The sequence below is a fragment of the Monomorium pharaonis genome, chromosome 2, assembly GCF_013373865.1.
Source record: "Monomorium pharaonis isolate MP-MQ-018 chromosome 2, ASM1337386v2, whole genome shotgun sequence".
Lineage (NCBI taxonomy): Eukaryota > Metazoa > Arthropoda > Insecta > Hymenoptera > Formicidae > Monomorium > Monomorium pharaonis.
The window spans coordinates 4,199,676-4,225,747 of NC_050468.1; the positions used below are offsets into that span (position 1 = coordinate 4,199,676).

At 31.8% G+C, this 26,072-nt stretch overlaps 2 protein-coding genes across 3 annotated transcripts in view; both read left to right on the forward strand.

Annotated features, from left to right (window-relative positions):
* Positions 1 to 26,072, forward strand: part of LOC105833146 (transmembrane protein 132E) — a 301,760-nt gene that overhangs the window by 133,488 nt on the left and 142,200 nt on the right. The gene's annotated exons all lie outside the window — the stretch shown is intronic.
* LOC118644280 lies at positions 8,654 to 13,427 on the forward strand. Its single transcript, XM_036282470.1, has one exon. It carries the CDS (start codon positions 11,699 to 11,701, stop codon positions 13,034 to 13,036), a length of 1,338 nt encoding a protein of 445 aa, XP_036138363.1. The 5' UTR covers positions 8,654 to 11,698; the 3' UTR covers positions 13,037 to 13,427.

A 26,072-nucleotide genomic window follows, 5' to 3' on the forward strand; every position in this document is an offset into this window, starting at 1 on the left:
TTTCTTTAATTGGAAACTTTAAACGCGTTTTTCTCGAAACCACTTTTTTCGAAACTACGTACACGATTAAAAAAAAAACTAATCGACGGATCCACTTCTATTTTTTTTAAATTAAAGGTTATTATCTTCTGTGTGAACCTAAAATATAAATTAAAAGTCATGTAAAAAAAAAGTTATTTTAAAAAAAAGTCAAAATTTTTTTACAAAAAATCAATTTTTTTTTCAAAATGCCATTTTTATAAATTTTTTGTAATAAATGTATGGCTTTCTTAGGTTCACTCAGAAGCTATACACATAAACTTTACAAAAAACTTTGGTTTTTTCCTTTCAGTCGATTCTACTGGATGTTATCGTGTACGCAGTGTGGAAGGAATTTTTTAAGGCAGTTGTGCATTTTTATTTACAACTTATAATTAAATAAATAAAATTTTATAATAAAAATTGTTTTAAGTACCTAAAGACATGCACAATAAGTGAAAAAAAATCGCAAAAAGATCCATTGCTTAGTTTCATTAGAAAAAATCATAAATTAGTGCTTAATTTTAGCCTCCTAATGTAGACGGCCCCCTTAAATGGGGCTTTAGATAATTATACTGTACTATGACAAAACTTATATGAACCAAATACTTCGACATGTAATATTGTCTTCGCCTAGCTGACTGTATGTTAGATTAGGTTGGGACGAGGTCTTAAAACGTGATTTAAGACAAAATGATAAGATGGTGTTAGCGTCGTTAGCGAAATAGTAGTATAGCGAAAGCAGAGCGGGTATTTCGGTTAAACATGATTTACTTAAACATTATTCGAAACCCGGACAACTTTAAAAAATCTCCCCGGACGTCACCGGACATTTGAAAAACTAGGATAAATTTGGGGAAAATCGGATGAATGGCAGCCCTAGGTATATATATAATATGATCAACATGGCCCAAGTGCTATCTTTTTTTTAAATCTTTACTATACTTATATAAATAATTGAAAATATTTTATGTATTTTTTTTACTTTCAGAAATGTTTCCTATTTTAAATCTGACCCTTATTTTTCAATTTCATATTCATCAAAAAATTAAAAAAATCTCCAAAGCTTAGGGCGGGCATATTGGGTACAGGTACATTACATGAAACATATATCAGGTATAAAGTATAATTTCTCTCCTTGATCAATTTCGTGTGTATATGTGTGTGTGTGCGTGTGTGTGTGTGTCTTCTTTGTTGTCACTTAACAGCATAACGTTCTTGAAACTTTCTAACTTTTTAAAATTAACTTTTTTTAAATTTAATCTTTTGTTTTTATTTCTTTTAAATTTGAGTTTTTTGGAAAAATACATATGCTGTCTAGTTATTTTACATGTTTCAGAGATGGCTGAAAAATAAAGTCGAAACATAAAATTTAAAATGCAGGATTTAATATGGAGGATCCAAGAAATAAAATATTATTAAATTGCTATTGTTTATTATGAACGGTTTTTCTTCACGTTTATATAAATATTAATCACCATCATTTTTTTAATAATAGTTACTTTTTCTATTATTGAAATACGAAAGGCTTGAAAATTACATGCGATTATGCATTATGTACAGTATGAATATCATTATAAATTTATACTGTTAGTTTAAGCAATTAATAATAAAGTAATAAAAGTAATAATGCATCATATCGAACTATTCACGGTTAGTTCTAGAACTTTTTCAGTCTTACTGTTATTAAGTAATTCCTTTTGTTTGATTATTGTATTTATCATAATACTTTTCAGTTTAAATTTAAACAATTTTTTATAAAACAAGTCCTGATCAAACTAAATATTTAATAGTGGTAGTAATAATGGGGTCGAATCAGTCCCTATATGTCACGTAGCTCTAAGAAGTTTCATTATAACTCTCCTTAAAAAAATACAGACTTAAAAATCATATATGTATAATACGAGATGTGTAAATTCAAATTCACGATCTATCACTTACGAGTTCATCAATATTACATTTTTTATATGTTAACAGGGATTACATTAAGGAATGATCATAAATAAATAATGTTAAATAATCTTATTTTTAGTGCAAATATTTTCATACGTATTACGATTAAAATTCTGATATGGACATGATATGTTTAAATTCTAAAATGAATTTAATTAACAAAATATTTACGGCAATAAACGCTTGTCGCATTAATTTGCATTAATTCACGACTGCAGCGCTTGTAAACATTTGTAAGTATTTATCGTCAACATATCTATGACAAACTATATGATTATAACTATATATAAGTGTTTATAAAAACAGATTTATTTAGAACAACATACATACTTAATGGATATATTTATTATGTATGTACACTGTCGCGGGTATATGCGGGTGAAGAAGGTCGTAATGTGCATGAATATTCATTTGTTGGGTACACACGATACTTGCAAACACTCGTTTGCAGTTACAAATAATTCATGTTATCAATTATAAGATTAATTTGGATTTTATAATAGTTTTCTGTTATTTTTATCTATTTTTTTTTTATTGTAAACTCAAACGAAAACGCAATGATTGTTACGTTTTATAGAGTGAACTCGTAAATGATGATGAATCTGTGCGATGCAGATTTGTTAACTGTGAATATCTGCTCAATTACAAACTCTTTATTGGTTCGCATTCGTTTATAATCCATAATTCGTTTTTATTTCTCAGCGCTGTTCTTTATCATTATGCATGCATTGCAACCGACATTATGCGTCCGTTTTTAAAACGGTATTATTTGCTTATCTGTAATTGTAGGATATAATGCATACAATTGCTGCGTGTAATTAAAATTCATCCTGCGATTCCAACCAAGGAGCAACTCTAAGGTTAGTAATCCACGCACATTATAAAGTGCAGCTTGTAAAGGCAAAGCGCAGAATACTATTTAATTATAAATGTAAAAATAAGGCTCGTATAATCGCTAAGCGATAGAAGTAAAGAGTAATGTCCCGTAACAAATAATAAAAGTATTAAACAAGTGTTTAATAAAAGAGAAAAAGAGAGAGAAATAGAGAGAGAGAGAGAGAGAGAGAGAGAGAGAGAGAGAGAGAGAGTGCGTGCGTGCGTGTGTGTGTGTGCGTGCGTGCGTGCGTGCGTGTGTGTGTGTGTGTGTGTGTGTGTGTGTGTGTGTGTGTGTGTGTGTGTGTGTGTGCGTGTGTGTGCGTGCGTGTGCGTGTGTGCGTGTGCGTGTGTGCGTGTGCGTGCGTGCAAATATTATGTTACATTTTAACATAAAATAAATGCAAATTTTATATTTTAATTTTTATGTAATAATTTAATATAAAAATTATGTCACAGTAAAACGTATAATATGTTACTTTAACACTATTACTATGTTACTTTAATACTATTATTATGTTAATGTAACGTATATTACGAGTTCACATCGAGAAATAACAGTCACTCTTACATTTTGGTAGAATAAACTCAACATTTTCTTTTGTTAATTTTAACAGATAAATTCTGTCACTGATAATAAGGAACATCTTTATTGTGTAAAATTAATAATGCACATTGTTACTTTTTTCCGTTATTTTAATAATTTATTTTATTTGAATTAACACAAGAGCAATATATTAAAATGACAAGCGAATTTGTTAAATTTTAACATAAAAATTTTAACCATATGTTTAAAAAAACACAAATTTTCCAATTATGTGTATAGGTACATACATATACACATAAAAAATTTGTGTTTTCTTGTTAGAAAATATGTTGGTAAAAATTTTTATATTAAAATTATACATATTTGGTTGTTACTTTAACATATTGCTGTTGTGTTAATTCAAGTGAAGTGTTAAATTATTAGAATAACTAAAAAAAAGTGTAAAAATAACGCAATATGCACATACTTTTAATTTTACACAATAAAATTATTTCATATTATCATATATGACAGCATTTATATATTAAAATTGACAGAAAAAAATGTTAAGTTTATTCTATAAGCCCCGCCAATTAGTGCATCGCCGATAGGCAAGGAGCGGCTTAACTCTCTTGGGAGTAAAATGTAGCCGACGCGCTACATAAAGACCACCCGCAGCGCGATCAAGGCAAATTAAAAATAGTTCACTCCAAAAAATTTACAAAGTACACATAAAATTTTTATTGATGATTCTGGAACAATCTATAGATGCATTGTGAAAAATTATTTTAGCATTTCTAAAATAATAATTATTAAACATATATGATATGTTAAATTAACATATATAATGTGTTAAAGTAATATTATGCTAATGTTAAAATAACATATGTAATATATTATTGTAACACGTTATATATGTTACAGTAACATTATAATGTGAAAGTTATATGTATTACTTTGACATAATTTTCTCATTAAATTGTTATATAAAAATGATATCAAATTATAAAAGTTACATTTGTTTTTACGTTAAAATATAACATAATATTTATGTTGCTATTTAACATACGCTTAAGATGTTAAATTAACACAAAAATTTCTATTAACCATTTGGGACAGGCGATATCTGTTAAATTTAACACAATTTTTTTACTGTGGATATATATATTTATTTATAAATACGTTTATAAATAAATATATATGTATATATTTATAAATTTATAAATACGTTTGTTATAAGTACATATACATATATGTTATTCTACGTAAAATTGATTACGCCAGGTTAGTTTTTAAGACAAATTTTTACGCGAAATGTAGATTTAAATATGTTCTTTGAGACGTTATCCGGCAAAATCTAATATTTAAAATGGCTGACTTAATATCCCAGTGAGAAACGGTAATGAATTCGACATCATTCGACGTCGAATCGACATCGAAATCATCATTTCGATGTCGATTTGATGTCGATTCGATGTACTATTTCTCACTGGGATAGCATTGCAAAAGAAATTTTGTGAAAGATTTTTTATTTACATTTTGCGCCTTAGTAGAAGTTTGTTCGTTGAAAACTGTTCTGAACCTGGCCTGATCAATTTCACGTGGAATAACTCACATGTTTTTATATTATAAATTTTACTATTATTAATTTTTATTTTTATATATTTTTATATATTTAATATCTCAATTAAAACAAAATCTTTATTCCACTTACTTATATGTTGTTTATAATCTTGGATTATTTATTTTAATTAATAAATAAATTTTATTACCGAAATAAATCGTTGCGTAATATTACGTCACAATCGATAAATAATGCAGAATTTATTATTTACTTACATAAAATGTCCACAATAAATACACACTCAAAAAATTTGTGTTAAATTTAACAGATATGTCCACAGAAATTTTTTTGTTAATTTGACAAGCATATTATTAAGCATATGTTAAATAACAACATAAATATTATATTATATTTTAACATAAAAATAAATGTAAATTTTATAATTTGATATAATTTTTATAGTAACAATTTAATGAGAAAATTATGTCAAAGTAACACATGTAAAATGTTACTTTAACATTATAATAATGTTAATGTAACATATATAACGTGTAACAATAACATATTATATATGTTATTTTAACACAATCATAATGTTATTTTAACATGTTATATATGTTAAATAATATTAGGTGTACAACTTTGTGCTTCCGCCGTTTTCCAACAGATGGCTGTAGCGGTAAATAATGATCGAAATAAATAGATCGTAGACATCATACAATAAGCTTAGACATTTGTAAACATAACGCCATCGAAATATTAGTCGATTTGTGTCTGCATCATAAAGTTATTCTCGATTGAAAATGTCAGCTTACGAGCCAAATTCTCGTCATTTGCGTGAGGTTTTAATTTTTTGCTTTAATATGAAGAAATCTGCGGCTGAGGCTCATCGAATGCTTTCAAATACGTATGGTGAGGCCACTATTAGTGAAAGAACGTGCCGAGAATGGTTTCAACGCTTCAAGAAGGTGATTTTGACGTTGAAGACCGGCCGCGGTCCCTTGATGGGACCAGCTTGGCGTAGTGTATTATGAGCTACTAAAACCGACTGAAACAATCACAGGCAATCGGTATCGAAAGCAATTGATGCGTTTGAGCCGAGCACTGAAAGACAAACGGCCGCAATACAACGATAGACACGATAAAGTGATTTTGCAGCATAACAATGCTCGACCCTATGTCGCAAAGCCCGTCAAAATATACTTGGAAACGTTGAAATGGAAAGTCCTACCCCACCCGCCGTATTTTCTGGACATTGCTCCCTCTGACTATCACTTGTTTCGATCAATGACACACGGCCTAGCTGACCAGCACTTCCGTTCTTATAAAGAAGTGAAAAATTGGATCGATTCGTGGATTGTCTTAAAAGATGACCAGATTTTTCGACGCGGGATTTGTATGCTGCTAGAAAGATGAGAGAAAGTAGTGGCCAGCAATGGACAATACTTTGAATCGTCAATGTATAACCAATTTTTTACAATAAAGCCTCAAATTTAAAAAAAAAGGCGGAAGCAAAGTTGTACACCTAATAATTATTCTAGAAATACTGAAAAAATTTTTTGCAATTGCATTATCTTAAGTAGCAAAGACAAGTCATTTTGACGTCAAATTTTGATCATATTGGTACGAATGACGTCCTATGACCAAAATGCGACCATGACATTAAAATGATGGCATATTGACGTTATTTAATGACGTCTTTATGACGTAATATTTTGGTCCTATTTCTCATCGTCATTCCGTGACCATTATTATGACGTATTAATTTTATCCTGCTTCTCGGTTAGCAAATATAATAATTTGAATTTTATGCGTTTATTTTTTTTAATTTGTATGAACATAATCCAACATATAAACAAACATAAAAAAACTATTGATTCCAAAGACTATATATATACATATATATATACATTAATCACCATCAATCTCTATATAATAGAATTATCCCAGACAGCACACAATATTTATGATAAACATTTATAAATATTTTATACATATTTTATATATAGTACATGAAGAAAAAATCTTTATTCAACATATTATTAAAATATAGACTAAATATTTTTTTTATACAATATTTATGGTAAATAAAAAATAAAGATTTGTATAAGTAATATTTTGCAAATATTTATAAATATTTTATAAATATTTTTATAATATTTATGATAAATTTTTATGATCTGTCAAATTTAAAATCACAAAAATATTTATAAAATACTTGGATAAATATTTATAAAATATTCAAATAAATATTATAAGTATTTTGTAAATATTGTGTGCTGTTTGGAATATAATTTAGCTTTAGCTTCAAAAGAACAGAATAAAAATATATTTTTATAAGTTATTCCACATGTTATTTCGCATATGTAAAAATCAGTAAAAAAATTGTAGATTTATATTAATTTATAAATATTATTTAACTATACGTTTCATGTTTCTGACATATATTAAACTGATCTATAACAAATATGTATTCATGAGCATCAAGTGTTCATGGATCATCGCGGAGTGCTAGGTTGCGTACGATCTTCGAAGTCAAGTCGACAGCGGTTCAGAGTTGGATGAGTGACCGCAGAAGTTAGGCAATGCCAGATGTGACTATGGTGTGGTGGGGATAACAATGCTTGTTGAGAAACAATGTAAATTTATTTTTTTTTTACATTATAATTATGTTATTTCAATATTTTCACAATGCAAGTGCTGCATATATAGGACACGTACCCGAAATATTTTCTAAAACGTCAAAATTATGACGACTTTTACTACCTGGAATAGTCATATAAATGACGTTAAAATGTCGTCTTTATTGTGACGTCAACAATCTGTGAGATTAGACCATCATTTTAACATCATTAAGACGTTAATTACACAGTAAAAAAATTTGTATTAAATTTAATAGATATTACATGACCAAAACGGTCCACAGAAATTTTTCTGTTAATTTAACATATTAAGCATATGTTAAATAGCAACATAAATATTATGTTATATTTTAACATAAAACTAAATGTAAATTTTATAATTTAACATAATTTTTATGTAACAATTTAATGAGAAAATTATCAAAGTAACACATGTAATATGTTACTTTAATATTATAATAATGTTAAAGTAACGTGTATAACGTGTATAACAATAACTTATTATATATGTTATTTTAACACAATCATAATATTATTTTAATGTTTTATTATTGTTATGTATATTAATTTAACATATTATATATGTTAAATAATAATTATTCTAGAAATGCTGAAAAAAATGTTTACAATTGCATATATAGATCGTTCCAGGATCATCAATAAAAACTGTGTGTATATTATTGGAATCAGTCCAATATTATAATATATGTGAATGCAATCGTACTTGGTTCTCTGTTCTTGGCGACCCCCTTTTATTCACCTAATAGGTGAATCTTTTTTACGAGAAATGCGCCATCTCAGAGTAGATAGTAAAGTCCTCAAAAATAAAATGGTCCTTGTTAAAACTCAATTATAGAGTAAATTCAACATTTTTTTCTGTCAATTTTAACAGCTAAATCCTATCACTAATAATAAAGAACATATTTATGGTGTAAAATTAAAAGTACGTGCACATTGTGTTACTTTTACACTTTTTTCAGTTATTTTAATAATTTAACACTTTACTTGAATTAACACAACAGCAATATGTTAAAGTAGCAAGCAAATTTTAACATAAAAGTTTTAACCAGGATATTTTTTAACAAAAAAACAAAATTTTTTACTGTGTATATAAAGTAAAGTATTTTCATATATCGTTTGTTTTAAATAACTCCGTTATATGACAATTGATGCGTTCCGATATTTACTGTCAGTACTGAAAATCTACAGTATATGTGACGTAAACTATAAATTTTCAGTACTGGCAGTGAATATCGGAACGCAGCCAATGTAAAATATTATTTCAAAATATATTTTATTCTGCATTTATTCGACTGATGGAAAGATATATATTAATATATAATAAATTTAGAAATCGTCGCGCAATGAAAGTAATTGAATAACAGAAATTTTATAGTCAGATAAATATTTACACATTTATGTTTTACATTAATAAATTATAAAAATTAACAAACGAAAAAACTGATTTTTTATATGTAATTCCATTAATTTAATTGCTCGTGATCTTTTTATGGCATTATAACAATTAAATTTTTAGCTGCTCTTGAGACTTATCAGCATTTTCTCAGCTTTTGTATTTACTGCAAATTACGGTCTTTTATTACAATTTTAGCTCATCCTACGAGCACCATGCCGCAGAACAATTCCGAATAATAAACGACTAATTGGAGGAACGGCACGTATGCATATGCCGAGTCCTTTAAAAGCCGCTCGCGCGTCGCTTTATATACCTCTGGTCACCTCGTTCCACTCACAAGAGTATAATACCCACGCAATGGGAATATCTAATGACCTCCCACGGGATTAAACTTCGAAAACGAAAATATAATGTGATTCCCACAACGGCACAAAGCACTTACCGGCTTAGCCAGCTTATTCTTCGTAGAAATCTAATTTTCCATATTGGCCTTGCCTGAAATATAGCGTGTCACAAGCATAAACGGCCTCAATGGACTATGTCGACAGCGCAATGCAATTTCTGTCGGAATGCAAATCTGTAAAGTTCGATGACTTTCTAACGAGACTTTTATAATCCGGTTGATCTTTCAAAGTCAAATGTTTTCCGTGCAAAATAGTCGCTCGCAGAAGAAAAATGATCTTTTTAACAAGAGTGTTCGGTGTTTTATCGAGATTAAACTTGATTAAACATTATTGTACTTTAATTCAGATATAACATAAGTCTCCGCAATTCTTTTAATAATTAAAAATTTTTCACATACACATTCATGCGAAATGACCACATTATTTATCGGATTTTCTGATAAAACTTCTGTCTCTCGTATTTCACGAAAATGTAAATTATATTGACTTCACTGAGATGCAGTGCACTCTGCATTAGAATAATATCAATGCGCGATTTCAGAAGCCGTAATTCAGTCTTGTTATGGAGATGTAAATTATGAACTATCACTATATCGAAAATATGAAATAAAAATTTTACTTTTAAAGTTTTGCTTCTTACGAATTAAAAATGATAGTATAGAAAAGATGATATTATTATTGTGTATTGGTATATTGTCAGCCTCCCTATTTGCATTTTGTATACAATAACTTTGTAGTAGAATATTGTAATTAATATTCTTAATTTAATTTAATGAATATATTCTTCAATATGTTTTAATTGATTCTAGATTTAAAGTTACAAAATATTAATTTTTTAATTTCTTAAAAATGTTATATAAAAATGTAAAATCTTTCCACATTTAGACTGCAGTACTAAAAATCTCTAATACAAGTAATTGTAGATTAGCAATAGCATAATCAACTTGTTAAATAATTATGTTCTGGGCTGAGAGAGGGAGAGAGGGAGAGAGAGATGTTCTCAGCCCTTCTGCCTGAATGACAGGAGCGTCGCCTGTTTTCCTTTTCTGTTCACTCTTCTTTCTCTCTCTCAGCACGGGTCATCGGATACGCTCGACCGATCTCGTTTTGTTTTCGGCAACGAAGCATGATCGGAGGAGCTCTTTAATCTGCATCGGGTGCAATCGACTTGCCCCGTCATCTATCGGCTTGGCGTTGCTGACCGGGTATTGTTTGTTTGTTGTTGTTATGTGGTTATCAACCCCGCCGGCGTCTTTCTATGATTTTTTGCTTTATCGCTCTCTGTGAATGCATCGAACACGAGGTTCGTCATCTTTTGAAAGGTCTGAGTGCGTCGAAAACGTGATTCATTATCTTGGGAAGCAGTGTGCTAAATTTGTAATAATCAGCAACCTTCTGCACGATTCTGCGAAGCGCAGAAAGGATCGACATAGCTCCATTTTGCGTTCACGGATCACGGGATCGCCGCTGCGGGGAGCCCCTTGAGACGGGCTATTGAGAGTGATTTTTTCGGATTGAAGCGCTCAAGCCACGTCATATCATCATCCCCTCAAAAGGTATTTTTTCGAGAACGAATTGTTATCTTCGAAAGGAAACGACGGATTGCAATAGCGTTTCGCGCCATGAGGCGTCATGCACGCACGCGACCGCGTGAAAGCACGTAGGTCGTCTCTCTCGCTCTCGTGAGCGTCATCTGACCATTCATGCATTTCATCGTAAGTTTAATACGACTTACGTGGATCTAAATAACTTGAAAAACGTTAATTGATTATTTTCAGATAAATTGATAATGATGTTTATTTCAAATGCATAATTTTATTGTACTTAAAAATTGAATTTTTAGCATTGCAAAACTTATTATTTTTGTTAGAAGAAGTACGCAACATTCGAAATGTGTAATTAATAGTTGTAATTAAATGGAAATATATTTGTGTTTTTAAAAATAACACGTGGTCTCCTCTGTACGATCCATAAGCTATCTTTGTAATTCCAAAGCATTTTTCTCTCTTATCTTGAGTTTCCCAAACATTTTTGGTCCTTCGAGCCGGATAGCACCGTCAAGGGCAGGCCACGTTAATTGTTTACACATAATCATATGTGCGTATTTGGAAAAATTTCTTTAATTAATGCATGATCTTAATTTCCCTTTTTTCTCCCCTTTCCACCACCCTCAAAAGGTTGGTAGGAAAATTTGCAGCATATTAGATCGACGTTACTTAAAGGGTTAACTACGATAAATAAAAGGCTCACACTCAAAGCTGGATTTGGTGAGCCAACCGGAAGTCACTCGCCCAATCAATCATGACATCGCGCATCTCAATACAATTGAACCGATTTCTGCGCATCCAGAATACTCTCCAGGACTCATTGGAGGGGGAAACCGAGAGCATGACTCGGGGCCTCATTAAATCACGGCTGGAGATGCTTGAGGAGGACTGGGCCGAATTCCGCGCGGAGCATAACTCCTTAAGCCTCGACGAATCGGATGACCCGGAAAAACGATCATACATGATTACTAAAACGTTCGATCGCTGCCGCGAATTCGTCATACAGGCACGAGCAACGCTGCGGTCTCGTCAGGATGACCTTGAATCAATGAACACTTTGTCTCAGGCCTCGACAATCTCCATGACTGCGCAGCCTGCAACGAACAGTAGACGAGGGCTGCCTCGACTTGGTCTTCAGAAATTTTCGGGCGATTATTGTGAATGGCGGCCGTTCCGGGACATGTTTCTCTCAATGGTAGGGAACAATCCCACACTGGATGATGTGGAAAAAATGCACTACTTAAAGTCAAGCTTAACGGGAGCCGCCGCGAAGCTGGTGAGAAACATTTCGACATCATCCGATTCCTACGCTATCGCATGGAAAAAATTGGTTTCGCGGTATGAAAATGAGCGGCTTCTGATCACCGCTCACCTCGATAGAATCGCGGACTTAAAACGATTGCAATCAAAATCAGCCCGCGCCCTGAATGATCTTCTATCAACCGTGTCTGATTTGCTTGACGCGCTAAATGAACTTGGATGCACCGACACCTGGGACGCAATGCTGGTACATCGACTATCTCGCCTGTTGGATGCCGACACCCGGGAGTTATGGGAGGTAAAGTTGGGCACGACTTCTAGGTTTCCTACGTTCGAGCAGTTTGAAGAATTCTTGGTAGGCCAGGCGCGCGCTTGGGAGAGCTTGCAATCGGAGACCGACGGCAAGTCGAACGGGAAAGGCCGATTTTCACGGTCGTCTGGCAAGCCTGATAATAAATCGCGGAGTTTGGTTGCCACCACATCTCAAACAGGCAGCCTGTCATGCCGAGTATGCAAAGAAGAGCATTATTTACACGCCTATCCTCAGTTCCGAGCAATGAACAATCAAAAACGGCGACGAATCATAACGGAAAAGCGCCTGTGCTTTAACTGTTTCGGTACTCATGCTGTTGCCCGTTGCTCGAACACGAAACGGTGCATCAAGTGTGGACAAAAACACCACTCAATGATACACGAAAGCGTGCATTCCAATCGAAAGCATCATCGACGAATACGAATATCGAAAGCTCCAGGAAATCAGAATCAAGGGATAATGAGACGCAACAAAAGTCATCAGAACAATGACTACAAGCCACTTTCGCACATCACGTAGAGACATCCGCTGAAACACGTCGCGTCACATTACTCGCCACCTGTCGGATATCGATAACCACTCTCGACAGAGGCTTCAAGATAGCTCGAATGCTTATCGATTCAGGATCGGAATTATCATTCATAACAGAAGAATTGGTGAGGTCTCTGCGGTTACCCCGTACCAAGGCTTCCCGCTCCTTGGCATTGGCAGAACGCCTTCCGGCCGCACACGTGGGCGTGTGACCGTGCCGTTATCTTCGATACACGACTCTTCGATCACGTACGATCTGCACGCCTACATTCTTCCGCGAGTAACCTTTCAGCTACCCACTTTTGATTCCAACAAGTGAATGGGTACATCTTCAAGGAATACAATTAGCTGATCCCGATTTCGGACGCCCTAATTCGATTCAGATCATTCTGGGAGCGGATGCCTACGGTCATATTATCAAACCAGACCTGATTCAAGGCGATCCATCGTCGCCGATCGCCCGATTTACCATCTTCGGTTGGATCGTGTCTGGACCGGTGAACACTGAAGAAATCAGCGACGCAGTCGAGAGTTATCACTGTTCCATCGACCATCAATTACATCAGTTGTTGAAGAAATTCTGGGAACAGGAAGAACTCCCACCGACTAATTCCACCTCCCTCAGCCCCGAGGAAGCAGAATGCGAAGCATTCTTTTGTTCCACTCATCGACGTGATGAGAACGGTCGATATGTAGTGCGACTCCCTCTGAAGTCGCCACCTACAGAACTTGGCAACTCTTCTGCTATCGCCTTCAGCAGCTTGATTCGACTTCGTCGACGGTTTGACAAGGATCCACCCTATCAACAATTATACACGGATTTCATGCTGGAATATCTAGAGCTCGGACACATGGAGCCCGTGCCTCATTTGGAAATAGATCCAGCCATCCAGCTTACTATATGCCACATCACGGAGTTTACCGCGAACATAGCGAAACCACAAAACTACGGGTGGTTTTCAATGGCTCGAGTTGTTCCGATAATGGAGTTTTTGTTAATGATATCTTATACCCAGGAGCCAAACTACAAACCGACATATTCGACGTTCTGCTTCGGTTTCGACAGCATCAGGTTGTCTTTTCGACGGACGTTGTTAAAATGTACCACCAAATCATCATCCATGAGGAGGACCGGGACCTTCAAAGGATTTATTGGTTTGATGATCATCAAACGTCTCATTCATATCGACTCACGACTGTGACTTATGGCCTTAATTGCGTTCCCTTTCTAGCTCTTCGGGTCATCGAGCAATTAATTATCGATGAAGGTCATCGATTTCCTAAAGCGGTGCCAGCATTGAGTAAGAACTGTCGACGACATTTTCGGGGGAGCCGACTTGATAGAAGAAACGATGGAAATCATAAATCAACTGACGCTTCTCTGCACGGCGGGCGGGTTTTCGCTACAAAAGTGGAATAGCAATTTGCAAGAGATTCTACGACGCATGGCAGTCACTCCAAATAAAGACGTACCAATTACTCAGAGCCACTCGTCCAGAGTAAAGACGTTAGGACTCTGCTGGCGTCCGGAGACAGACGAATTTGAATTTACGTCGTTGCCGACGCCAAGCCGCGTCATCACAAAGAGAACCGTCCTCTCCGAGATCGCACAACTGTACGACCCACTTGGTCTCCTATCCCCGGTTGTAATACGGGCGAAGATGTTGCTTCAGGAACTTTGGGTTGCAAAGATTGGATGGGATGACTCGCTGCCTCCGGAGCTCGAAAACCGCTGGAACAGTTTTCGTCAAGACTTACCGCTTTTAAGCCAACTCAAATTTCCACGTTGACTACACATTTGTTCGAAAGCAAAAGCAATAGAATTACATGGATTCTCAGATGCCTCGCAGCTGGCTATGGCTGCGGTCGTCTATGTCAAAGTCTCTAGCGAAACGGAAGAAACCTCTCTGTCTCTCATATATGCCAAAACGAACGTAGCGCCTTTAAAACGCATGACCATACCCAGATTGGAATTGACTGCTGCTGTCATGGTATCTCGTCTCCTTCTAAAGGTTCAACGAACCCTGAATTTGACAGATTGCCCTACGTATTTATGAACGGATTCGTAACATTGGCTTGGATCACGACTCACCCATCACGATGGAAAGAATTCGTACGTAATCGCACCACCGTTATTCAAAAAACCACTCCATCGGCCACCTGGCGATTTGTTCCTGGCAAGGACAATCCAGCAGATTGTGCATCACGGGGAATTAACAGCGCCCAATTGAAGCACCACCCCCTGTGGTGGTCGGGACCTGCTTGGTTACGTCGGGATCCACATCATTGGCCAAATGTCAATGCACCCTACACCTCATCTCGAACAAGAGAAAAGACCGCATCACGCCATGGCAACTACGAAAGCTGCGGTGCCCACTTGTTGGGAATTGCTGGCACGATATTCCTCTCTGCCAAAACTTTTGAGAGTTACCGCACTTGTTCAGAGGGCAGCTGAACGTTTTCGATTTTCGCACTCGCCTACTTTGGATAGCCCGCTGACGCCGCTCGAGCTGAGACGAAGTCGTCAGTTCTGGATTCGACTCGTGCAGAGAGCATACTTTCCCGAGGAGATCGGATTGCTATCCACCGGAAAATACCTACCACGATCGAATCTGTTGATACGTCTAACACCAATCCTGGATAGTGATGGTCTTCTCCGAGTGGGGGGAAGACTTGAGAATGTCCTTCAGGATTCCTGCTATTCCAAAGCATTTTTCTCTCTTATCTTGAGTTTCCCAAACAAATTATTCAATGTGAAAACTTAAAAAAAAGGCCTTTAGCCTCTTAATTCTCTTAATTCTCTTAGTCCTTTGATACCAAAATATAATATACATACATCGCATCGATTTTTTTACACATTGTACTTAGGAGTTTATTAGATCTCTGATTCCGAATTTAAAATCAAAATTTATAAATTTAAAACAGTAAATGTGACAGAACAAAAAATTAAAAAAAATTTTTTTGGTGAAGATTATTAAGGTTTCTTGGGTTTAATCGAATATAAAATTTAAACGAATATAAAATCAGAGTTGAAAAATTAAAAATAGCGGATAATATAATAAGTAAACAATTTTTGAATTATTAAAATAAAATTATTATTTTCTAACGTTTTTTGCATTTAGAGTTGCCATTTTGAAAACAAAATTGTTGAGTTTTATAATGATAAACAAGTTACATTATTTGAAATGTCAGTCATATTAAACTTTAAGGTTACTATGACTTTAAGGTCATGTTAAACTGTGAGGTTAAAATTACATTCAATAATTTTAAAAACCTAAAAAGCAAAATCTTTTATAAGTTATTTTGTTAGAAATCTCCTATGCTCAAAAAGTTAATGGTTTAAAGACACTACCAAATGTTTTGTGATAATTAATGCATTAATAACATAATTAATGATATAAAATTTTATTAGTTTAAGAATATTTATGTGCATTCAATATAAAAGAATTTTGCATAAAATTTTTTATGTTTAATGTAGAAGTTTAAAATAAAAACAATGTTAACTTTGTTAGCTCTGAAACTACTTATAATTAAATTTCAAAAAAAGTTACTAAAGAGAAAGGTTTACTCGCCCGCAACGATTAAAAGTACATTTTTTCATATCATTCTTTGTGCATTCTACATTACAATTAAGGAAATAAGATTAAAAAATGTTTTCCTGATATCCGCAAACGGTTTTGACACAAAAAAATAATAAGACCTTAAATTTTTAGAATTATTGAATCTGTTATTTCTTCTACACATTATAGTAAACATTGTAGTAAACAAGAAAGTGATATGTATTTTATTATTTCTAAGAAAAGATTGAGACACTCGAGAAGTTTAGGATAACATTTCATCCCGCTTTTGTCTTTGAAAGTAGGAAATTTAGTTTTGTGTTTTAGGTTTAAAAACTACATTATTTTTATAATATTTGTCTAATTATAAATTGTGTTATAGGTACATAAATTATTTTAACATTAAGAGTTGTTGAATATTTATTTAATGTAAAATATTCAAATAATATACATTGTTTTTAAATTAACACTTATTTATGTCAAAAATTCAACACAAAAATTTTAGCAAAGACTGGTTTTAACACAAAAAAATACAAAATGTTTTTTAACTATGTAAGACTCACTCTTTTCGCAGTGACAGATTACCTAGTATTAAAAACAAGCAATCAGCATTTCTTAATCGAAACATCTTTAATTTTGTTTACAGTATGATTTTACCATATGCTTACGTAGGAGGAAAAAATGGATCAAGTAATTATGCGAGCATTTAGCACATCATGAGTATTATCGCATTTATATGATTGGAGGGTGTATACGCTTGTAGGGACAACAACCTTGCGACTATACGATCAGTGAAATGATGAAAATGATTGAAAAAAGGAACTAGTATTTTGATTTTATAAAACGTGTAATGTATTCGTCAACTAGTCGAGGTGCCAAACTCAGCGTAACGCGGCCGTATAAGCTAACAATGAGATACGCCGCACAATAATGGCTCACTTCGATTGATCGATCGCGATTACAATATCGTGCAGTATTACTGTTGTTACGCGCAGTTGTACGTTAATCCCATGAAAACATCCGAGCAACTAAATGTTACACCAGGCCGAAACAAACGTCTGGTAATCTCCTGATAATCCGCTTAGCCAAAACGCTGTCACCAATGTGCTCCTATCTTTTGCGGTTGCCAAACGCAATTGGTTCCGCGGATCTGTTCTGGGTATCCTTTTTACGGTGCATCCGTCGTAATATCGACAATGGCGTATCGCTTGTCCAAGATATTTATGATATCACCAATAATGCTGAGAGATGTGATGATGAAAAAATGATGAAATGCGTATCGCCATGACAAAGAAAGATAGGTAAATACTGCATCACGCTTCCGAGAACATTGATAGGCGAAAAATTCTTAGCAATAATAGGAAAGTTGAATAATGAACTTCTTTCTTTTGTTAGTACTACTTTTTTATTAGAAAGAATATGTAAAGTTTCTATAAAAATAAATTCCAAGGAATTTTTTATTAATATTAGGTAATACGTTTTCAACACAAACTAAGAGGGATTTATACAGAAGATTCGAACATATATTTGATCCGATTGGTTTGAAGTAAAAAAAATAAACATCTAGTTTGAATAGTTTAAACAGTAAAAAATATTGGAAACACATTATGTAATACTGAAAGAAAAGAGCAGATTTTTATAAATTTTTTAAAATTATTTAAATATGCTATAATTAAAAATATTAAAAAAGAAAAGTTAAAAAAAATGTAATATTTATATATGGTTTTTTATATAAATTATGAATTTAAGTTTTATATAATATAAATTTTTAAAACTTTTAAAAAATATATTTTATTAGTAATTTTTGAAAATACATTATATATATTTTATTATATGTAATATTATACGTATATTATTAAAAAACATTTTTGTATAAAATAATGTTGTTTTACATTTTTGTTTATTTATTTTTCTTTTTTTTATTTATAAATACTTTTATTCTAATTGTATAATTTTAAATGTATGTACATAATGTTACTAATATTTTATAAATAACACTATGTATATACATTCAGAAAGTGAATTCAATTTAAAGTTCTATAACAGTCTTTAATATATTGAAAGATTTGACCTGTTTAATGTTTGATCTTCAAACTTTGCTTACTTTCCGTACTATAGTCATCTAATGTTTCCATTTTATCTAACAAATAATAAATAATATTGTTTTTTTTTCTAATATTCTTTCTAATATTCTTTTTTTTTCAGTTAACAAATTGTTTTTACGTTTTAAAACTGAATTAGTTATTCTAGAAAAAATGTAAATTATTCTATTATATTTTTATTTAAAAAATAATTTTTCTAAATTAATAATTTTGAATAAAAATATTTAAGTGTAACCACACAAATAAATTAAGAAACTCTTACTACGAGCGAAGCTGGATTTCTTGGTGTCTAATGTTATTGTAGCTCATTACATTTAGTTTTTGTAAACTGAGCTTAGAATGAAACAAAACACAATCATAAACTGAAGCTAGAAATATACATATATCACAAATTGTGATATATATTGCCGTGTATTCCAACTTATATTTGCTAAGCTTTGCTGTAACATTTGATGTATGTACATTCTGTCATCTTATATAGGTTGAATCTAAGATCCTACATAAGAGAACGTCGATTGAATAATTGAGGATAAATGAGAATGAAATAAAATTTCCTTGTATAAGGCTCTGTTTTCAATTGAGCCAATTGTGAAAAAAAATTTTTTTTTTTTCATCAATTAATGGATTTTGTTCCATGTTCTTGACGCCATGGTCGAAATTGGACCTAAGCTTTCTCTTTACATTTACCAGTGGTCTGAATATAGGTTGTAGATAAAAAAGGCTATCTTAACATTGATTCCGAACGGCAAAGATAGAAAAACATTGAAGAATGTAGAATACTCTTAATAATCTGCCATTCTATTGAAGAGAACGTGCGTATAATAAAATTTTTCGGTTTTTCGGTTTTGCTCGGACAAATCGAACACGAGATCTTAGTGAAACAAACCAGTGTACCATCTGGTGTACCACGTTCGCCTTATAATGAAATTTTTTTACGTATGTACACTTTTTTCGCGTGAAGTCACTCTACCATCGCTATTGCACCAGAAATAGCACATTATTTTATATATAGTGTATTGCTTGACGCATTTACTACATCGTGTTCTATTTGTGTTTGAGAATTACCATCCATTGAGAATTATGCTAAGGTAGAGTGCTTTTAAGGTAGACTACGCGGGTAGAAATAAAGTCCAAATTCCTGTGATGCCACGCATTAGGAATCAAACCAATGACAAAAGCAATTACTGAGAAAGGGTCGAGTTACGCCGCGCTGGTAAGCTCGCTCTCTCGTTATTGTTCAAGTCTTTCGAAAGTAGAAATGCGCGCTTGAATCAAGAGAGATACGAGTCGTCAAATTGAGTATCGATCAGATTAGTATACGATGGTAGAAGTCATCGAAATACTAAGAGGAAACGTGGCGGCAGCAGCGACAATGGCGGTTGGAACCTGGCCGCCGTCAGGGGGATCGATCGTGTGCTTGCCACCCTCCCTTGTCCACGGTTGAAACAAATAAAACAGTAACAAATGCTGTCCTGAGATCGATTTCCGAGCGGCTGTTTTGGCCACTCGAGCTGCTTTCTAGGTGTTTAACATTCTACGCGATAGCAGAAACGTAATCGCAAAAATAAGAACTTTTATTACGAGAGAAGTACTTGTTGTTTTGAGTTATTTCTCTCTTTCTTTCTCTCTCTTTCTCTCTTTCTTTGTTTCATAGAAACATGTTAACTTTAACAATATAATGAACACAAGAATTTTCGAAGCCCAATAAAAGAAATTAAGTAAGGTACCTGTATCCAATATACCGCCTCTAAACTTTGGAGATTTTTCTAATTTTTTGATGAATACGAAATTGAAAAATAAGGGTCAAATTTAAAATACGAAACATTTCTGAAACTAAAAAAATATATAAAATATTTTCAATTATTTATATAAGTGTAATAAAGATTAAAAAAAAAATAGCACTTGGGCCATTGATTACATATATATCCAATGTGGCCCAGCTATGTATATTCCTCTTTTTTATAAATATTTTTGAAAAAATGAGAAATAACAATCAACATGTTTAATTAAGCACTTATTAACATACTAATGGAAAAAATTATACAGGCAACTATTCATTAAATAATGAAACTATGTTTATTTACTACAAGGGGCGTTATCTTAACGTTTACCTGTCAAAAAGATTCAATTAACTAGAGAAAGGCAAGAAATATTAATCAAAAATTACACATTAAGTAAAAAAACAGAATCTTAACTTTCTTGTATATTAATAAGATATATTGTGTTTTTAGTAGTGTCCCTAGCCATAATAATTTCACAATACAAAGAGCTTTCTTTCTTTAATTATAAACAAGATGTTTTAATAAAAATATAAAATAAATACAATATTAAAAAGCCTAAATAAAAAGCTACAATAATATGAATTGTGGATATTTATAATTGTTACATGATAGTTACACAAAGCAAAAACTTACCTCTGTAATTTTAGATTCAGAGGAACACAATTTGAATAAAGTGTGATTACAAGCCGTAGAAAGGAAATATTGAGCAGTTAACTAACATAAATATATCATATCGACTTCTTGAGCGATATATTAGCGTTATCTGTGAAATTTATTATGTAACTTTTTAAAAATAGAGAGTGGGCCAAATTGGGTGCATGGCCATATGGGTATAGGTATATAGGTACCTAAATATGATATACATCAAAGTTCAAACTCCAATTTTGTAATACGCGAAAATTTTTATTTCTAACTGCAATAAGTTTAAACTTGTAGTAACACATTAGAGAAGACTTAATAGTGAGGTCGAACCGTGTGTGTATTATTATCTGAATTTTAATCATGAATTTTATTATTTTTCAATTTTAAAATACAATTTGCATTTACACCATGTTTTGCTCCTTTCTTTATTTATTGTGTAAATGTTGTTATAATATATCTATATGTTGATATTATATCATAATTTTTCGCTAGCGTGTTTGGTTTGGCACGAACTTAAGAGGTGCGGGAAAGGAAAGATTGATCAAGCTTTACCTTTATAATAACACTTAAAAAGAGCACGAGGTCTAAGATATGCGACACAATTATATTTAGTTATATTTAGTTTTCTGTTAGCCTTCCACTGATCTCTAGAGTGGAAAGTAATTATTGAACACAAACGGAGCACTTGAGTTCATAATGCGATATAGATGAAATGCATTTTTTGTGTCTTTAAGCGATGAAAATTTTCTTCGACGAGGAAAAACGAGCATTTAATATCATTGCTATATAACTTATTTTACTTGTTTTTGTCGTAAAACAGAATCGTAGTTAAACAGAACATCATGTAAACAACAATAAAATAAGTTTGACACGAAAGATTAATCGAGAATACGTGGTAAAATGTGTATAGTAAAGGGAAAATTCTGCAATGTAGCCCGATATAAAATGTTTCGCTTCGCGGATTAAACATGATCCTTAAACATTCTTATAACGTATGTACATATATTATTCTATTATATTAAAAAAACAATACGATGGAAAATTTTTTATTTAAAATAGAAGAATAGAAATATACGTAAATAGATATGAACTTTTTTCCTACATACAAGATAATTCCTAAGTAATTACAAAAATTTGAAATATTCTTGTGTTTTAGGAAGAAAAGTTCTACAAATAGTATTCTAAATAGATTATGTTGTTAGATTATAAATACATATAATTATCTACAGATCTTTTGCAGATATTAAATAAAGCTATTTATTTGGTACACAATTAACCGATAAAAAATAAATTTATTCCATTATTCAAATTATTCTAAAAATGTTACGCGAAAAACTAAAAAAAAAAACGAATTTTGGGAGGTTTGTTTTAATTGGTTTATACACAATCACGTAAATCTAGCACATTAATCCGAAAATAGTTTTGTAACTAAAAAAACTTTAAATCAATTGCATACTCTATGATTTCTAAATTTTATTCGACCACAGATTATATATACCGGTTTCCTTTTTTTTATTCCTTACATCTGCTTATGCAAATTGACATTGAATTCGTTAAAGATCCCGATCTGTATTCATATTTTAATGCTACATATTTAATTATCAGCACATAAAATTTTGCAACAAATATAATTAAATATATGTAATACTTATTTAACATATTCAACATTAAATATAATATAAATATCAACTATTGGATTCTTATTTCTCCATATTTCTCATAAAATACGTAATAGTTTTTACATTAATTTGTAAATCAAAAATTTATATAAAGTTGTATTTGTAACTAAATCAAGTTTTTTTAGTAGTCACTCACTAGAATAATTAATTTACTCTAAAATATTATTTTTTAAACAAATATAGGAAACAATATTGTGTTAAATCAAATATGATATTATTATCGCTCGTGTTAATAGTACGATTATGTCATTGCGATTGAATGATTTTTGCCCGAAGATAATGCGAATAAATTCCTCGTTGCCATTAAAACGCTCTAATGAGCTCTTTACGCTACAATATATTGACATTAACATGTATAGAGTATGTATAATACGTTAATGCAGCATTCATCGGAATTTCACAAGCATCAGTCATAAGTATCGTTTGGCAATTTTGCATTCATCACGCGCGTGTATAAATTTTATTGCATGACAATGTACAAAGAGACTTGATTAACGAACAAATGTGAAGGTTTTTCCGCTTCTCGAATTTTTTCTTCATACTTGACATTTGAGTTTCATGAAAAAAAATAATTACATCTTAAAAAAAGGATGTCCAAAGATCGGCCAGTAATTTTTTTCAAGTTAAAACAATCAATGCTTTCATTATATTAAACATTTAATAAATGGTTAAGGTCTAAATGACACTCTGTGAAAGTAATGAGATTTTCATGAAGTGTGAACGTTAAGGATTAAAATGATTAAAGAGATTAGAACTATTTTTAAAACTTATCAGGAACTATAGAACTCTTCGAAAATTGTAGATTTTTACGATAAAACTCAATTTTTTTGAAGTTTTGGATGCAATTGAAAGTTGGCATCTCATATTTTCAACATTATTATGTTTTATAATTAATGTGGCAGAACTATTACTGCAAACTATCACGAATTATAGAACTATTGTAGGTGCTAATAGAACTTTCACTAAATTTGCGGAATAAAAAGATGGTACTAATTTCTGATATGCGATTAATAAGTATACATAATACGTGTACGAATTGTGATACTGAAGGATATTAAATCGCTTCAAGCTCTCTACTTGTCTACCTTGAAGACATTTTGTCTTTTACTGTATTACCTTCAACTAGGATTATAAGCTTGCGTTTCACGCTCACGTAACTACGAGTATGTGTGCATTTTCGTTAAAATGTTTAATTCGTTTCTCGTTACCATTTAGTTATACTTGCTTCTTAACTTATCTGAGTTGTCTGATTTGTTGCTCTTCTATCACATTGACGTGGTATAATTAAATAATTCACTTCTGGAATTTCCGCTCGTATCGTATTGCGAGAAGAAATAAATTACAGCTTAGCTGAATTCTGCATGGAACCAAATTAGAAAAAATTTCAAAGAACTTTTTACAATAATAGTGTCTTATTAAAAAATATTAAATTAGCTGAATTAATTTTGGTTTTACTTCGTTAGCTTATTTCTAGGAATATTTTAGGAACGATTAATTATAACTGCTTCTAATTTTTGACATCTTTTCGCGGTATTAAAAGTACTTTCGGCGGTCATCTTTACGATGCTGAAATTATATCGACACTTATATCTATCATTAAATTGCTAAAGTTATCGGAAACGTGACGACCTAAGCTTATCGGAAAATAATAAGGTAACTTCAATATATATGACTATCGAAATAAGTCGAAATAATTTATCAAGTACTATTTATTATGTTTAAGGAGAATGAATTATACCTATAAAGTATTTATACTAATTTACTAAAGAAGAAAGTGGTAAAATGGCCAGTGTAAATAATATGGCTACCCATATTATCTCCGTTATTAACTGATGAATTTTAATAATCATTTATGGTATCATTTGTTTATTAGCCTAATGTTATATAATGCTGCTAATATGACAAAGCGCAACAGTCAACATTTGTTATAGAACATTTTTACGTTCTTTAGAATTTCGAAAAAATTTTGAAGTACATTTAATTACACATATTTCCTCTTTTTTTTAAACTTAAACGCATTATCATCCAAATGTATTGTTACGCGCGAACGCGACGTAAATAAGTAACACCCACACACCACACTTCGAGTAATATAAAAGACTTTATTAGTAAGAAATACAAGCGTTTTACTCAAAAACGTCCGTCTAAGCGCGAGACCGAAATTCCACTTGTTGTTTGCTTGTGTTGTCAAGCTCTAAACAGCTGACACGCTCTCCTCCAAAAATCAATACATCGATCGGTCAGCTGTCCTGGCTGATCTAGCGGGCGCAACAATATATACACTTGAATACTTTTTTTGTTATTTAACTCTTTATTTGGCTTATTTGTACATATTCCAAGTTATGCAATATTAAACAATAATATAAGATTTTGCTAATATAGCCATCTAAGCGTGCTGGTAATATGATTACTTTCGAGATTTCAATATCGAGATAATTCCTTGATAAATCGATTGTCGTTTGGTGTTAACCTTAGAACATATACATGGAAGGGGATAGCTTATGCAGGATTGAGTTTGATACACATTTCAGAAGTTTCATACGCATGATACGTATGATTGCGTATCATACGTAGGATATGTATTAAACTATTTAAGATACTATAACATAAACTCTAACCTTAAATTATTCTATTTAACATATTCTGCGTATCGGTTTTAATGTTAAAAATGCAGTCTGCAATTATAAAAATAAAAAATTATTATCTAAAATTTTTTTTACTTTTATCGCGAATTTAAAGTATGTGTAGGCCAATTTAATTATGCCGTATTTTTGAATGGATTTATTTTTAATATTTAATTACATATATATTGACATTTTTTAAATTAAACTTCAAATTATTTGAATGAAAAAAAAGTATATCTATAGTTAAAAGTTTTAAGCAAAGCATATATATTATTTATATCCTAAATTAATAAAATTCTTAATTTCTATTGTTTTGTAATTTTTGTTTTGTTGTATTTATTATTTTATTAAATAAAAATATTATGTATACCCACTAATATAATTATAAAAATAAACGTCTTTTATATCAAAATATGTTTTTATAAATTTTTTCTCATATATGAGCAATATGAACCTGCAGAAAATAATTCATCAGCTCAATCGAATATCGATAATATAGCACTTGCAAAATTCTTTCTGGGTTGCAATATATTATTTAAAATTGTTGAATCAATATATTTAAAGAATTTAATAATTGCACCTAATTCTAATTATTACTTACCAGAAAGGAATGATACATATGTGTGAAATTAAGGTGGT